Genomic DNA, 17,778 nt, shown 5'->3' on the forward strand with positions numbered 1-17,778 from the left:
CACATGTAGAACGGATTTTGTCATCTACGTAGTGACTTGCAAATGCGGGCTCCAATACGTGGGACGAACTTCCCAGGAATTGAGCGCCCGGATGAATAATCACCGCTATAATGCAAAGAACGGGCAGATTAAACATAGTCTGTCCCGTCACCTCCTGCTGAAGCACAATAAATGCTTCTGCATCACGATCACACCGTTGGAGCATATACCAAAAGGGGCTAATAACAGGAACAAATTATTAAACCGTAAGGAGTCATATTGGATATATAGGTTACAAAGCCTTTATCCAAATGGACTTAATTATGTAGTTGAGAATGTGTAAGGGTTTGTCATAAATAGCTCAGTCTATTGCACATGGGTTAATATAACAACAAAATCCTTTTTTGTTTTTTTTGTTTGCTTTTTAATTATTTTTTACTTTTTTTTATTTATTTATTTATTTATTTTTGGAATTTTAAATTTTTTTTTTTTTGAATTTTTTTTTTAAAATACTTTTTTTATTTTTTATGGGATGAATTGATTTATGTAGAGATGATAGTAGTAAAACTGTTCGTAACAATGTAACACCATGTATTTAAAAGCTCATTTTGGACAGAATAGAAGTACTAAATTGCTCTTTTATATATATATATATATAAGGCCGGTTTCACACGTCAGTGGCTCCGGTACGTGAGGTGACAGTTTCCTCACGTAACGGAGCCACTGACACACGTAGACACATTGAAATCAATGCATCTATGCAGATATAATTGATTTTTTGCGGACCGTGTCTCCGTGTGCCAAACACGGAGACATGTCAGTGTTCGTGGGAGCGCACGTATTACACGGACCCATTAAAGTCAATGGGTCCGTGTAAAACACGTACCGCACACGGATGTTTTCCGTGTGCAGTCCGTGTGCCGTGCTGGAGACAGCGCTTACAGTAAGCGCTGTCCCCCCAGCATGGTGCTGAAGCCGCCATTCATATCTTCTCTGCAGCAGCGTTTGCTGTAGAGAAGATATGAATAATCCTTTTTTTTTTGTTTCTCGTGTTTAACATAAAACCATCCATGTCCCCACCCCCTGTGCGCCCGCCCGCTGTTATTAAAATACTCACCCGCCTCCCTCGCAGTGTCCTGTCCTGGCCGCAGCTTCTCCTGTATGCGGTCACGTGGGGCCGCCCATTACAGAAATGAATATGCGGCTCCACCCCTATGGGAGGCGGAGCCGCATATTCATGACTGTAATCCGCGGCCCCACGTGACCGCTCATACAGTAGAAGGTGCGGCCAGGACAGGACACTGCGAGGGAGGCGGGTGAGTATTTTAATGCCGGCGGCCAGGCGCACAGGGGGTGGGAGGGGGGAGGATGCCCTAAAGTTTATTTGAAACACAAAAAAACAAAAAAAAAACGATTTTTCATCCCTTCTCCCCAGCGAGCGCTGGAGAGAACAGATGAATGGCGGCTTCAGCACCATGCTGGGGGGACAGCGCTTACTGTAGCGCTGTCTCTCCTGCACGGTCCGTGTGGTACCCAGGCGGCACACGGCTGCCACACGTGTGCCACACGGATGGCCTACGTGAGCTCACGGACACACGGACACGGATAACTCCGGTACCGATTTTTTTCGGTACCGGAATTATCTGGACGTGTGGGACAGGCCTAAGAAAAATGAGTTTCTTTATAGGGGATACCAAGTAGATATTCGTCAGGAAAGCAGAACCTGATCCCCGGTCCCGCCCTGCTAATCCCTTCTAGGAACCCTCATAAATAAGAAAACTTGGAGGTTGTAACATCACTTTATAGTGCTTATTGTATGTCTGTTCTTTTGGGGGTTTTTTGGTTTTTTTGCTACCTGATGAAGGCTGCACTGTAAAAATAGCAGCCGAAATGCATTGTACTGTATTTTAAAAATATTTTACAAATATATATATATATTTTTTTATTTTGAGAAAATAAATGAATTTTTATTAACATTTTTCACTGGAAGTGGATGCATTCAAAAAATCCGTAGGTGCTTAGCACCACATTTGCTTGGAGTTTATTTTCCCTTTGATTTCAGTCATCCAGGCAAGACTACATACACCATTCGCAGCACTGTGAGCGGCGGCTATAAGCATGCCCAGCATTTTGACTGACAGACGATATTGTAGTGCATCAGCGCAGAGCACCTTGTCAATCGTAGTACCAGGCCATGCATGCAGCCACCACTCACAGTGTGCAGAGCGGTGACTGGCATGCCTGTATGGCTGAAAGTTGGGAGTTTCCAGGTGAAAATTTGCTTTATTTTTGCACTTTCAGTACAGCAGATGGGCATCTTTATGATGCTATTGACCTGCAGATTAACCACATATCTGCAGGTTAATAGCACTATCTGACCTGACAGCTTCCTTTAAAGTACCGTATGTTTAATTCCCATCTTGTTGGTAAGCTAATTGTTCTTGCTTCCTAGGGGACACAGCTGGCAAGTGAAAAAAGGTATTCTCCCAATATGCCACCAAAGTAGATCTTTTTGGGCTAACTCCAACTGTATTGCAGAAAAAACACTACACTTCGCCCTCAAAACACCACCCCACCATGGTCAAACATGCATCAAGCATCATGGTGGGGATGATTTTCTTCAGCAGGGACAGGGAAGCTGATCAGAGTTGATGAGAAGATGGATGAAGATAAATACAGGGCACTCATATAAGTGTATTCAAGTACTTATTTACTAAATGTAGAAATTCCAGAAAAATAAGACTTAATAATAATAAATATGCCTTATTTTTTCTGAAATTTTTACAATCAATAAATAAGTTCTTAAATACACCTATATGAGTGCCAAGTTTTTCTACATTGCAGTTGACGAATTTGGTTATCTTACACATGCTCCACCAGAATTCCAGAAGTGCCGTATTTTCCTAATTACTATATACACAGCAAACCTGGAAGAAAAAAAAACAGAGGCTGCAAAAGACTTGAGACTGGGGCATAGGTTCACATTCCAAAAGGACAATAACTCTAAACATACTGCCAGAACTGCAATGGAATGGTTTAGTTTAAAGCATATTTATGCTTTTAATGGTCCAGTCAAAGTCCAGGCCTAAAACACATTGAGAATCTGTGGCAAGACTTAAAAATTACTCTGCACAGATGTTCTCCATCCAATCTCACTGAACTAGAGCTAGTTTTCAATGAGGAATGGGCACAAATTTTCGCCTTTAGATGTGCAAAGCTGGTAGAGACATACCACAAACAATTTGCAGCAGTAATTGCAGTGAAAGGTGGTCCTACAAAGTATTGACTCAGGGGGCCAGTATATAAATACACATCCCAATTTTCAGATTTACATTTTTAAAATAGTTAGAAAACCATGTATCATTTCCTTTTTACTGAACAAATACTTGCTACTTAGTGTTGATGTATCACATAAAATCCCAATAAAATACATTTAAGTTTGCGGGTGAATAGTGAAAAACGTAGACAATTTCATGGGGTATGAATCCTTTTTTAAGGCTCTGTAAGAAGTCATTGGGTTACGAACTAGATAGGCTCTGTATGCTTGTTTGTAATCGGAATATGTATGCAGGTTGGAACAGGGCCGGCAAGCAGAAAAAAAAGATACCTTGTTGCTTATATCTCTGGCCTCTGCGCTGCTTGCCGTCCAGTTCTCTTCTTTATAGGCCAGTACTTCTAGTCACTGCACGTCATAACGTTGCGGTGCACATCTTTTTAATTCTCAGCCTTACAACACACAGTTACCTCTCAGGCCTCGATGTGACTGGAAGTTCTGGACTAGAGAGAAGAAGGCAGAGATGTGGTGCGCAGTGGCGGAAAGAAGAGGACTCAACAGCGGGAAGCGAGCAGTCGGGATGTCCAGAGAGCTGAGCAATTAGGTGAAAATCTTCTTTTTTTTCTAACATTTTACATTCGTAACTAGGAGACTTTGTAAACCAGGGACTGCCTGTATTACATTGTGTGGTCTCTAAAAGAACATGGTCATGGTCAAAAAGCAAATGACATCATCAAATGAAAAGTACTCAACCCAACTTTACTCAGAATGTTTAAAAAATAAAAACTTAATTTAAAGCCTATTTTATGCCACAGGAATGAACATCTGCTAACCCCTTTCCTGAAATGGCAATTTTCCACTTTTGAACTTTTGTTATCCCTCCTCTTATTCCAAGACCCATAACTGTTATTTTTCCATCGGCACAGATGTATGATTACTGAGATATCAAATATGCATAGGTTTTTATTTTAAGTGAAAAAAAAAATTAATAAATTCAAAAATCTTTTGCATGTGTCGCCTTTTTCCAAAACCTGTAACGTTTTAAATATTTGGTTAATGGAGCTGTGTGAGAGCTTGTTTTTTATGCTGTGAGCTGATGTCTACACTGAAATCATTTTGGTGTAGATAAGATTCTCTGATCACCACTTATTGCACTTTTTTCAGATGTTGCAGTGGCAAAAAAAAACTATTCTGGAATTTTGATTTTTTTTTCTCACTACAGTGTTTACTGATTCGGTTAAGTAATTTAATATCTTGATATATCGTTTTTTTTATGGACATTTCTTTATTTTTAATAAGGGAAATAAGTTCATTTGAACTTTTAATATACGGTACTTTTAAAGTTTTCCATATTTTCTTTCATTTTTTTGCAAGATTTGCTAGTCCGTACTTGAAGCTGCGATCATTTTAGCACGTGCTGAATACATCAATACTACAGTACTGCTGTGCATAGCAAAAATTATAGTACAGTATATCATATGTCGAAGAGGGTTTAAAGGGAAATCTGCCAGCAGTAGGATTTTATCCCTATAGACGTGTAATTTTATGCACATGTAGCCATTTCAAATACAAGACCAGCAATACCTTTACATGGCCAGTCAATTCCTCAGTTATCAGTTACTGAGAAATCAGAATTGGAAATGTTATGCAAATTAGGCTGAAGGACTATGGTAGATCTGAAGCTCCTAACTGATGGCTCCTTTGCTTGAAGTCACATAACAAAGAGGCTGTCAGTCAAGCAAGAGGCGATGGCTCTGGGCGGGAATAGAGCTTTAGTGATAGAAGCTTCTGATCTGCTATAGCTCTTCAGCCTCATTTCATATCAATTCAAATACTGATTTCTTAGAAAAGGAGAAACAAACTGTCTAGGTAAGGCCGGGGTCACACTTGCGAGTGCAATGCGAGAAACTCGCGCATCAATACCCGGCACTCAGGACCGGAGTGTGCGGCTCCATGTATTTCTATGCAGCAGAACGCCCTGCTCCCGAGTGCCAGCGGCTGTGCCGGTATTGATGCGAGAAACTCTTGCGAGTTTATCGCATTGCACTCGCAAGTTTGACCCCGGCCTAAAGGTGTTACTGATCTTCTCTTTGAAACATCTATATGAGCATATAAGTAGTTCGGGTGGTAAAATTCTGCTGACAAATTCCCTTTAAGCAAAAAAATATATATATAGACTCACTCTAATTAAGGATAACTACCTTAATTGTTATTTGCTTTCTATGCCAACAGGTAAAAAACACAGACAATATTATATGCATATTTGAACATGGTTATTTTTTGAGTGAGAAATAAAAAAAAAATTGATCTGAAATTAGTAATTTTTTTATACAAAAATAATTTGCATAAAAGGGTAGTTATTTTGTTAACAGATTGCATTACTCATTTTATACTGAACTTCAGTTATAGTTTGTATTAGAATTGAGCAAAAAGATTCATGTTGCCATTATCTGGCATCCAGTCTGGTCCTCTATGGAAGCAGCTTGTACCTCTACAAGCTGGCATCCTAGGTGCCTGTGATGTTTACCAGATCTTGTGACATCATCACCAGAGTCGTACAGGATTCCAGACTAAGGGTGCCAGCATAGAAGTGAAGATTGCCCTGGACTGGCTGCCATGGAGGAGCAGACAGGACCTGGACCAAGGCACAGAAATCTTCTTGATCAACTTCAGTCTGTATTAGGCTATGTGCACACGTTCAGGATTTCTTGCAGAAAGTTCCTGAGCAAAACCGGACATTTTCTGCAAGAAATCCACACGTGGTTTTTTCGAATTTTTTAACGTGTTTTTTGTGCGTTTTTGACGCTTTTTTTCTGGAGCTTCCCAATGCATTAAATAGCGGGAAAAATGCGAAAAATCCGCAAAATTAATGAACATGCTGCATTTTTTACCGCGATGTGTTTTTTTCGCAGAAAAAAACGCATCATGTGCACAAAAATTGCGGAATGTATTCTAAATGATGGGATGCATAATGTATGCGTTTTTTATGCGTTTTTAGAGCGAAAAAATGCGGAAAAACCTCAACGTGTGCACACAGCCTTATAGTCCGATGCTGCATTCAGAATTCTGATAGTCACAACCAGAGCCAATGCTGAAAACCCAAGTGAACTGTAAATTAGAGAGTAGTTCTCTTCTAACATCTGCTTATTTTTCCAGTTGAAATGCAGAGTTGGCAGTGTATCTATCACATTCTGCTTGCCTTTTTTCTGAAGATGAAGAAAGCATACTGAACCAAAATAATTAAGTTCTGCAAGGCTGTAGAATTATGAATGCAGCACTGAATAAGCATTAAAGCGGACCTGTCACCATGTCTACCCAAAGTGAAATAACACCACCAACTTTCAGGCCTGATGTACAGCATTCTATAATGCTGTATATTTACCCCCAACCCAACCTGAAAGAGAAGAAAACAAGCTTTTATTATACTCACGTGGTACGAGGGGTGTCGATGTGCTTGGTGAGGCACCTCCCATCTTCTTACAATCAACGCCCTCCTTTTTGCCTTGTTGAGGGCAAAGTACTGCAGTGCGCAGGCGCCAGGAAAGGTCAAATTCAAAGAGCCCCAATGCATGCGCACCACAATATTTTACTCTGCCCTAGTCAGGGCAGAGAAGTACGCCTGTGCAGGAGCGCGGTGCAGGGGAGAATGTGAGGATGATGTAGGGAGGATTTATCAATAAAAAGCAAGAAGGAGGACAGCATGGCAAGAAGAAGAGAGACGCTGGACCATGTCCAGCGACACCCCTCGGACTGGACCGCCCTACAGGTAAATATAATAAAAGATGTTTTTCTTCTCTTTCAGGTTGGGTTGGGGACAGATATACGGCATTATAGAATTCTGTATATCAGCCCTGAGAGGTGGTGGCCTTACCTCATATCGGCCAAAACTGCTGACAGGTTCCTTTTAACTTTTTTTTCTCTGAAATATGCGGCATATAGTGCCTCAATGAAATGAGTTTGCAAGATAGTTTTATTAGCACTGTAATAACAGAATTAAAATAATCTCAGGGTTTACAAAAGGAAGGTTAGAATAAGATGGTGCATATGCTCCACTACTTTATATTTCTGCTTTACACAACAGCTAAGGTGGTTTGTATTCACCCCTTTGGCTTTTTAACTATTTTTTTACATTACAACCTGTGCTTAAATATTTTTCAATCAGATTTGTGTGCACTAAATAGTCTAAGCTGGTGAAGTGAAGTGAGAGAAATTAAGGCAAAAAAATTAAATGTATGGAATCAAATAAGCAAAAATTGGCATGTGCATATGTATTCACCCCTTTTGCTTTGAAGCCCCTAAAATATTCTGGAGCAAGCAATTACCTTCATAAGTCACATGCTTAGTGAAAAGAAGCCCAACTCTGTGTAATCTAAATATCACATGGTCTGTCAGTATATACACACCTTTTCTGAAAGGCCACAGAGGCTGCAACACCATTAACTAACAGGCACCACTAACCGAACAACACCATGAAGACCATGGAGATCTCTAAACAAGTCAGGAAAAAAAGTTCTTGAGAAGTACAAGTTAGGGTTGGGTTATAAAAAAATAACCCAATCTCTGATGATCCCCTGGAGAACCATCAAATCGATTATCATCAAATGGAAAGATCATGGTACCACAAAAAACTTGGGAGAGGTCTGCTCACCAAAACTTTCAGTCCGGGCAAGGAGGCCATTAATCAGAGAGGTAGCACAGAGACCAAAGGTAACTCTAAAGTAGCTGCTGAGGTTCCAAACAGAGACTGGAGTATCTGTCCAGACAACCACAACAAGCTGTACACTCCATAGAGGTGGCATTTATGAAAGAGTGGGCAGAAAAAGCCTTTACTTACACACAAAAATTGTAAGGCTCATTTTGAGTTTGCCAAAAGACATGTGGGAGACTCCCCAAATGTATAGAGTGGCCTAGTCAAAGCCCAGACCTTCATCCAATTGAGAATCTGTGGTCAGTCTTGAAAGTTGCTGTTCACCAGAGGAAATCATCTAACTTGAAGGATCTGGAGCAGTTTTGCCTTGAAGATTGGTCGAAAATCCCAGTGACCAGATGTGGAAAGCTCATAGAGATTTATCCAAAGTGACTTGCTGCTGTAATTGCTGCAGAAGAAGGCTCTACAAAGTACTGACTTTAGAGGGGTGAATATTTATGCACACTGAAGTTTTCAGTTATTTTGTCCTATTTGTTGCTTGCTTCACTTTTTGTATAAAAAATGTTCATAGTTGTAGGCAAGTTCTTTACATGAAGTTCATGTCATGAACTGATGCAAACCTTCAAAAAAACAGTGAAAATCCAGGTTGTGAGCATAACACATAAAATGCTAAAGAGGTGAATACTTTTCACAAAGCACTGTAACAGATTAGACTTCCACAGTAAACCACTCCTATTGTAATTTGCAAGGGACATAAAATATTCAGTGTTTAAAGCATTGCTACAAAAGAGAAAAACAACTTTTGATTGAGAGTGAGTATAACTAAATTCGAAAACACATGTGAATGTTTTAACATGTCAATGACCTTTAAAGAATACTAAAATGAAAGATCAAAAATGCAGAAATAAAAATACGCTTGTTAGTTGATTGTTTGTATATATATATATATATATATATATATATATATATATATATATATAATGTAGTATGGCTAAAACAAAGCAATGTTGTAGCACTAAATACAATGCAAGTATACACAAATTAGAAGAAAACTTCAATGTACTATACGTACGAATACAACAGCACATACCATGCTTATATGATTCTCTTGCTCTTCTCTAGCTTTTCCACTTATTGTATGCAAGTCCGTCTCACTCTCTCTGGCTTCTTCCTGCGGGGCCTTGCAGATGTCGTAAGGTTAGAGAACGAGCAGCCAGCCCAGTTCCATGCTCTGTATAGTAGCTGACAATAAGGCAGGAAGTGGGCAATATTCAGAGAGTACCACTGACCCCCAAAACAAATGATAGCCTCCCACCCCAAGCAACACAATTAACCGTATAAAATAAAACAATAGACATTAAAAACCACAAACCCTTTTCCCTCCCAACAAGTACATATATGCAATGATGTACAACCAAGAAAGAATCTGACACGTATAACAGGCAACAAACATTACAATGACTTCAAGTATACAGTAACTACTTTTCATCTCTTTTTTCGGGATCTAATAATAGAATAATCCTAACAACAACGATCAACTTTCCCCTTCCACTCCACTAAATCAAAATGTGTAATCGCCTGAAGGTCAAATCTCCCGAGTTGTGCAGAATTGAGATTCAGGAGTCTATGGAAGAGAGGTGAAAACCACTACAAAATCTTTATGGGTGGCAGTTTCTTAGAGAAGGATGGAATAGAACTACTGTAAGAACTTTATTGTAGGTGAACATGTTTTGAAAGTTTTCACAAAGTTTTGAAGAGACTATGATACAACTTTATATGTTTTGTAGACATTCTCATCATCAATGCTCCATGATCCCATGACTAAGTAACTTAATATGTTTATAGAGGAAAAGGCATCAGTTCCTCTATTAACTGCACTATTTATAACCAGAACACAATGGTACAAACTACAGCCATCTTTGTTCGCACCTGCATTCAATAGGTAGCCCCTGTACAGTGTTCCCATGAAATCTACCAATCAATAGCTCTCCGATTTTGTCGCTTTTACGCTCACCACAGACCCTGTGCCATTTACAACCACAGCTGTTTATCAAGCTGCTAAAAAACTGTATTCTTTGGGTTAGAGTGTTGTTATTGGTAAAAATATGTAATTACCACTGAAAGCCCTTTACTACTGCTTCTAGAGCAGCAATTACAGTGTCACTTGGCAAACGCACAAATCAAATTTCCAAGGCTTAGAAAATATGTGTGATTAACAGGGGATTTAAAGGTCTAGATCCACTTGTCCTGCAATGGTGGTAAACTTTTGAAATTGTGCAATCATGTTATCTTGAAACATTCACTTTTTTAGACAAATGATCAGCTTTTATATACTGTAGATGACCGGATTCAGGCTTAATCTTTTAAAGGGCCACTGTCACCCCCCTCCAGCCGTTATAAGCTAAAAGAGCCACCTTGTGCAGCAGTAATGCTGCATTCTAACAAGGTGGCTCTTTTAGTTTTTGATTCAGTTATTCCCTCAATAAAGCGTTTTAAAATTTGTACAAAATAACCTGTCCTTAGACCTGGAGGCAGTCCGAAGCTTCCTCGGTGAATCTCCCAACGGCCGTCACTCTTCTCTTCTAGGGATGTGGTCGCCGCCCCCTGAGCGCTGTTTCTTCTTAAATCCGGCGCCTGCGCTGTGCGTGCCTGCCTGTGACAGGCGCAGTCTTCATTGTCCGTCATAGGTCAGATGCAGGGTGCCTGACTGCGCCTGTGCGGGCAGTGCGGCCACCCTGTTGCTGAATCCCCGCCCCGCACTGTGTTATTCATTATGCACAGTGCGGGGCTGGGGTTCCTGGGCATGCGCACTGCGCTGTTCAGACGCTCCCCCGGTCCCCCGCCTTCCAGCATTGCCGTAATATACAGGTTTCCTTGCCAGCGTTTGGAATGAAGCAGCCGCAAATAACAACGCTGGAAGGCGGGGGAGCTGGGGGAGCGTCTGAGCTGGGGGAGCGTCTGAACAGCGCAGTGCGCATGCCCAGGAACCCCAGCCCCGCACTGTGCATAATGAATAACACAGTGCGGGGCGGGGATTCAGCAACAGGGTTGCCGCACTGCCCGCACAGGCGCAGTCAGGCACCCTGGATCTGACCTATGACGGACAATGAAGACTGCGCCTGCCCCAGGCAGGCACGCACAGCGCAGGCGCCGGATTTAAGAAGAAACAGCGCACAGGGGGCGGTGACCACATCCCCAGAAGAGAAGAGTGACGGCCGTTGGGAGATTCACAGAGGAAGCTTCGGACCGCCTCCAGGTCTAAGGACAGGTTATTTTGTACAAATTTTAAAACGCTTTATTGAGGGAATAACTGAATCAAAAACTAAAAGAGCCACCTTGTTAGACTGCAGCATTACTGCTGCACAAGGTGGCTCTTTTAGTTTATAACGGCTGGAGGGGGTGACAGTGGCCCTTTAGGAGCCAATAACACACATTCTATAGACTGCAGCTCCATTACATACCATATTGTTTAAGAGTTTAAAACTAGGAAAAAGACCTTTAATTTTGGAGGGTAATAATAGTATTAATCATTTCCTTTCTATACTAAAAACCATATTTCCAATATTTTCAAATTGTAAATAAACTAATATTTTCACTTCTTTATAACTCTTCATTATTGAGTACTCATTTCAAAATCCTTAGTAATGTCTGCGACTGAAAATATATTATAACCTCTGTATTGTATTACAATTTGAAGTCTAAGGGTATGTGTCCACGGTCAGGTTTGCTTCAGGCTTTGGTCAGGACTTTATGCAGGTAAAATCCTGACCAAAAATGCACCTGAGGTCACTGGCAGGTCACCTGCGGTGTCCCTGCGTGTTTTGCTCATTGTAGTAACATGCTGCGTTCTGAAAAAACGCAACGCATGTGCGTTTTTGCGGGAAAAACGCATGCGTTTTTTACTGCACAGTGGAGACGGGATTTCATTAAATCCCCTCCACTATGCTGTAACATCTGGACGCTGCGTTTTTGACGCTGCGGCTCAGCGCTGCGTCAAAAACGCAGCGTTTCCTGAACGTGGACACATACCCTAATAGTACCAACTGCTATTATTGTCTTAGATGCCTTAAAGGGAACCTGTCAGCAGATTTTGCCGCTATAAGATGCGGCCACTGCCTTTCAGGGCTTATCTACAGCATTCTCTAATGCTGTAGACAAGCCCCCTTATATTATACTCAATAAGTATAACTGTTTATGCTGTATTGTTTTGTCCCCATTGTAAAATCTTTTGCTATTTTTCACAAAAACTGCCTCCCTTTGAATTAATTATAAAATTTAATAGTTCTGTTCCTTCTATTCTGTAAACTACGCCTCAAAGCCATAAGCTACCGTACGGTGTCCATTCGACCGAGACAGAGTGGTGGTGGCATCAAGTAGTCTGGGGTTATCTGAGAGTTAGCTGTGACCATACCGGTGTGTGTACACATATTCCATGTGTTGGAATCCGGAGGTGTATATGCCGTATGCTCACCGTTAATTTTCCGATAGCTGGCCTAGTGGTGTGCACAGGCTGGGACCTTCTCCGTTGATTGTCGGTGAATCATGAAATTGTCTGGATAATAGGGGGCAGCAGAGAGAGGTTCGCTTCAATGATCACAGCAAGTGGTACTCATGACCTTCTCGGCCTGTGATATCAGGGATTTGTGGGATTAAGAAAGTCCGGACATGTTAATTCTCCCTGACAGACTCAATGATGCAGGAAGAAACTGAGACTGGGGTATTGTCAAGAGGAAGATGAGAGACACCAGACCCAACAATGCAGAGGAGCTAAAGGCTGCTATCAAAGCAACCTGGGCTTCCATAACACCTCAGCAGTGCTACAAGCTGATCACCTCCATGCCACAATGCATTGAGGCAGCACGGTGGCTCAGTGGTTAGCACTGCAGCCTTGCAGCGCTGGAGTCCTGGTTTCAAATCCCACCAAGGACCACATCTGCAAGGAATTTGTATGTTCTCCCAGTGTTTGCATGGGTTTCCTCCAGGTTCTCTGGTTTCCTCCCACATTGAAAAGATATACTGATAGGGAATTTAGATTGTGAGCCCCAATGGGGACAGCGATCATAATGTGTGCAAACTGTAAAGCGCTGCGGAATATGTTAGCGCTATATAAAAATAAAGATTATTATTATTAAAGATTATTATTGATGCAGCAATTGATGCAAAAGGAGCCCCGACCAAGTATTGAGTGCATTTATTGAACATACATTTCAGTAAGCCAACATTTCGGATTTTAAAATCATTTTTCAAGCTTGTGTTATAAACTATTCTAATTTACTGAGATAATGTCTTTTGAGTTTTCATTGGCTGTAAGTCATAATCATCAACATTAACAGAAATAAACACTTGAAATAGATCACTCTGTCTGTAATGACTATATATATATATGAGTTTCACTTTTTGTATTGAAGAACTGAAATAAATTAACTTTTTGATTATATTCTAATTTTTTGAGAAGCACCTGTAGTAAAAATGATAGTCACCTTTAAAGACCGGCCACAGGCTGGGTTTCACCAGAGCTCCTCTGTTGGCAGGTGCGCTGTTAATGCCGCCAACAGAGATTGACAGCAGCATGTAATAGGTTAACAGTCACAGGAGGAACTCGCCACTTCACCAGCAGCTGTTAGAGGCAGGAACTGGCTGTAAGCTTGCCCCATACCTGGCAGATAATGGTTGTGTGCTAGGCCATGTTTATACGTTCAGTATTTGGTCAGTATTTTAGATCAATATTTGGAAGTCAAAACCAAGAGTGGGTGAACAATAAAGAAGTGGTCACGTGTTTCTATTATACTTTCAACGCATGAGCCCTCTCAATACACCCGCTACTGACTAGCACGGTTCATGTACGGCGGATGTTGTTAATGTGCCTTTAGGGTATATTCACACAGTTTAATCAAGAGTTTTTGGAGCATAAACTGAGTGGAAACATTCCAAATCCTCCTCAAAGACTTGGAGTTTTTTGCTCCAAAAACTCAGCGAAAGATTCTTTACACAAAACTGCAGCAAGTGGTCCATTAAAGGGAACCTGTCAGCCCCAAAGTCGAAGATAAGCTAAGCCCACCGGCATCAGGGGCTTATCTACAGCATTCTGTAATGCGGTAGATAAGCCCCCCGATGTATCCTGAAAGATGAGAAAAAGAGGTTAGATTATACTCACCCAGGGTTGACCTTGTGGTCGGCGCTCATAGCGATGCAGTAATTCTACTACATAGGAGCGATCTGAGCTTCGCTCCTATGTAGCAGAGCCGATCAGGCTATGCCAGCTTTTAGCCTCCCATGGAGGCTATTGAAGCATGGCAAAAGAAAAAAAAAAATGTTTTATAAAATATGAAAAAAATAAAAAATATATAAAAAATATAATAGTTTAAATCACCCCCCTTTCGTCCAATTCAAAATTAAACAACAAAAAAATCAAATATACACATATTTGGTATCGCCGCGTTCAGAATTGCCTGATCTATCAATAAAAAAAGGATTAACCGGATCGCTAAACGGCATAGCGAGAAAAAAAATTAGAAACGCCAGAATTACGTTTTTTTGGTCACTGCGACATTGCATTAAAATGCAATAATGGGCGATCAAAAGAACGTATCTGAACTAAAATGGTATAATTAAAAATGTCAGTTCGGCACACAAAAAATAAGCCCTACCCATCCCGAGATCACGAAAAATGGAGACGCTACGGGTATCGGAAAATTGAGCAAATTTTTTTTTTTTATGTTTTTTCTTTTTAGCAAAGTTTGGATTTTGTTTTTACCACTAAGATAAAAAGAACCTATTCATGCTTGGTGTCTATGAACTCGTAATGACCTGGAGAATCAAAATGGGAGGTCAGTTTTAGCATTTAGTGAACCTAGCAAAAAAGCCAAACAAAAAACCAGTGTGGGATTGCACTTATTTTGCAATTTCACTGCACTTTTTTTCCGTTTTCTAATACATGACATGCAAAAACCAATGATGTCGTTCAAAAGTACAGCTTGCCCAGCAAAAAATAAGCTCTCACATGGCCATATTGACGGAAAAATAATAAAGTTATGGCTCTGGGAAGGAGGGGAGCGAAAAACGAAAACAAAAAAATGAAAATACCCCGGGTCATGAAGGGGTTAAACCACTCGAGTGTTGCTTTAGCAGTATGCTTTAGGTCATTGTCTTGTTGGAAGGTGAACCTCTGTCCCAGTCTCAAATCTATATATATAATTGTCTAAGGGTTTTTCCGTCTGTCTGTCTGTCTGTCTGTCTGTCTTTCTGTCTGTCTGTCTGTCTGTCTGTCTGTCCTGGAAATCCCGCTGTAGACCATACCTTATATGGAGTGGTCGGCGGTTTGTAGACCATACCTTATATGGAGTGGTCGGCGGTTTGTAGACCATACCTTATATGGAGTGGTCGGCGGTTTGTAGACCATACCTTATATGGAGTGGTCGGCGGTTTGTAGACCATACCTTATATGGAGTGGTCGGCGGTTTGTAGACCATACCTTATATGGAGTGGTCGGCGGTTTGTAGACCATACCTTATATGGAGTGGTTGGCGGTTTGTAGACCATACCTTATATGGAGTGGTCGACGGTTTGTCGCCAGGCCTCGACCAATCAGAGACTGGCACAGTCTGCTGCGAATTCTGGAATCATCATTGTCCATATACTACGGGGACATGCATATTCTAGAATACCCGATGCGTTAGAATCGGGCCACAGTCTAGTCTATATATATAATTGTCTAAGGGTTTTTCTGTCTGTCTGTCTGTCTGTCTGTCCTGGAAATCCCTCGTCTCTGATTCAGCGACGGGCACAGCATGGCGACGATGATGTCATAAAGGTTGCCTCGACCAATCAGCGACGGGCACAGTCTGCCGCGAATTCGCCTCGAGCAATCAGCGACGGGCACAGTTTCGACGTAGATGTCATAATGGTTGCCATGGCGACGATGATGTCATAAAGGTTGCCTCGACCAATCAGCGACGGGCACAGTCTGCCGCGAATTCTGGAATCATCATTGTCCATATACTACGGGGACATGCATATTCTAGAATACCCGATGCATTAGAATCGGGCCACAGTCTAGTCTACTATATAATTGTCTAAGGGTCACTTCCGTCTTTCTGTCTGTCTGTCCTTCTGTCTGTCATGGATATTCATTGGTCGTGGCCTCTGTCAGTCATGGAAATCCAAGTCGCTGATTGGTCATGGCAAAACAGCCTCGACTAATCAGCGTCGGGCACAGTCCGGAAGAAAATGGCCGCTCCTTCCTCCCCGCAGTCAGTGCCCACTCCGTACTCCCCTCCGGTCACAGCTCCCGCTCCGTACTCCCCTCCGGTCACAGCGCCCGCTCCGTACTCCCCTCCGGTCACAGCGCCCGCTCCGTACTCCCCTCCGGTCACAGCGCCCCCTCCGTACTCCCCTCCGGTCACAGCGCCCGCTCCGTACTCCCCTCCGGTCACAGCGCCCGCTCCGTACTCCCCTCCGGTCACAGCGCCCGCTCCGTACTCCCCTCCGGTCAGCACTTACACAGGGTTAAAGGCAGCGTTGACCGCAGTGTAACACACTCGGTCACACAGGGTTAATAGCAGCGTTAACCAACTTTTTACTATTCATGCTGCCTATGCAGCATGAATAGTAAAAATATCTAATGTTAAAAATAATTAAAAAATAAAAAATAGTTACATACTCACCCTCTGGTGGCCCCCCGGATCGAAACGGCCGGTTACCGATGCTCCTCACGAGACCGCTACGTCATCATCTCGCGAGACCGCAATGCAATCTTCAGACCGATGCGTGCGAGGAGCATCGGTCACCGGACGCTTCGATCCGGAGGCTCCAGAAGGTGAGTATGTAACTATTTTTTATTTTAATTCTTTTTTTTTTTAACAGGGATATGGTGCATACTACGTGACTGGGCAATATACTACATGACTGGGCAATATACTACGTGGCTGGGCAATATACGTCACTGGGCAATATACTACGTGACTGGGCAATATACTATGTGGCTGGGCAATATACTACGTGGCTGGGCAATATACTACGTGGCTGTGCTATATACTACGTGGCTGTATTAAGTGGGCTGTGTTATATACTGTGTGGGCTGTGCTATATACTGCGTGGGCTGTGTTATATACTATGTGGCTGTGCTATATATTACGTGGCTCCTATATACATGGCTGTGTTATATACTACGTGTCTGCTATATATTACGTGGGATGTGTTATATACTATGTGGCTGTGTTATATATTACGTGGCTGCTATATACTACGTGGCTGTGCTATATACTACGTGGCTGTGCTATATACTACATAGCTGTGTTATATACTATGTAGCTGTGTTATATACTACGTGGCCTGTGTAATATACTACATGGCTGTGCTGTATACTACGTGGCTGTGCTATATACTACGTGGGCTGTGTTATATACTACGTGGCTGCTATATACTACGTGTATCCTATATACTACGTGGCTGTGCTATATACTACATGGCTGTCTGTGTTACGTGGGCTGTGCTATATACTATATGGCTGCTATATACATACATACATACATATTCTAGAATACCCGATGCGTTAGAATCGGGCCACCATCTACCGTAGTTAGAATATAATGATCATAGCCATGAACTCTGTGATTATAAATTCTGGTCACAATATTCTGATTCTTTCAGTTCTTGGCACATTTTCAGGAATACAATCCTGAAAAGGTAGGAACAACTTTTCCATTTCTCTCTATTGTGTTTGTGTTTCAGTCTTAAAAACAAACATTTAATTATAAGGATAAAAATAAAATGAAGGCTCACATCTCGTTATTCTCTCTGCTGAGTTTGTAGTGCTATTGTGTCCAGCAAACAGCACAAGTTAAAACTTTAATCTTTTTAAAGGTATACACAAATGTCT

General features: G+C 41.7%; 1 protein-coding gene across 3 annotated transcripts in view; it reads right to left on the reverse strand.

Annotated features, from left to right (window-relative positions):
* The window catches only part of NALCN (sodium leak channel, non-selective), a 930,735-nt gene that overhangs the window by 884,798 nt on the left and 28,159 nt on the right, over positions 1-17,778 (reverse strand). The window contains exon 2 of one of the 3 annotated variants that reach the window (XM_077297075.1): positions 8,992-9,081. The exons of 1 other annotated variant lie outside the window; for it this stretch is intronic. In XM_077297075.1, the coding sequence (XP_077153190.1) occupies positions 8,992-8,994 (3 nt within the window). In that variant the 5' untranslated portion in view covers positions 8,995-9,081. Of the gene's footprint in view, positions 1-8,991; positions 9,144-17,778 lie in introns of all 3 variants that reach the window. One more of the 3 variants, XM_077297074.1, reaches the window with a different exon arrangement.

The sequence above is a fragment of the Ranitomeya variabilis genome, chromosome 3 (assembly GCF_051348905.1).
Source record: "Ranitomeya variabilis isolate aRanVar5 chromosome 3, aRanVar5.hap1, whole genome shotgun sequence".
NCBI classification, from domain to species: domain Eukaryota; kingdom Metazoa; phylum Chordata; class Amphibia; order Anura; family Dendrobatidae; genus Ranitomeya; species Ranitomeya variabilis.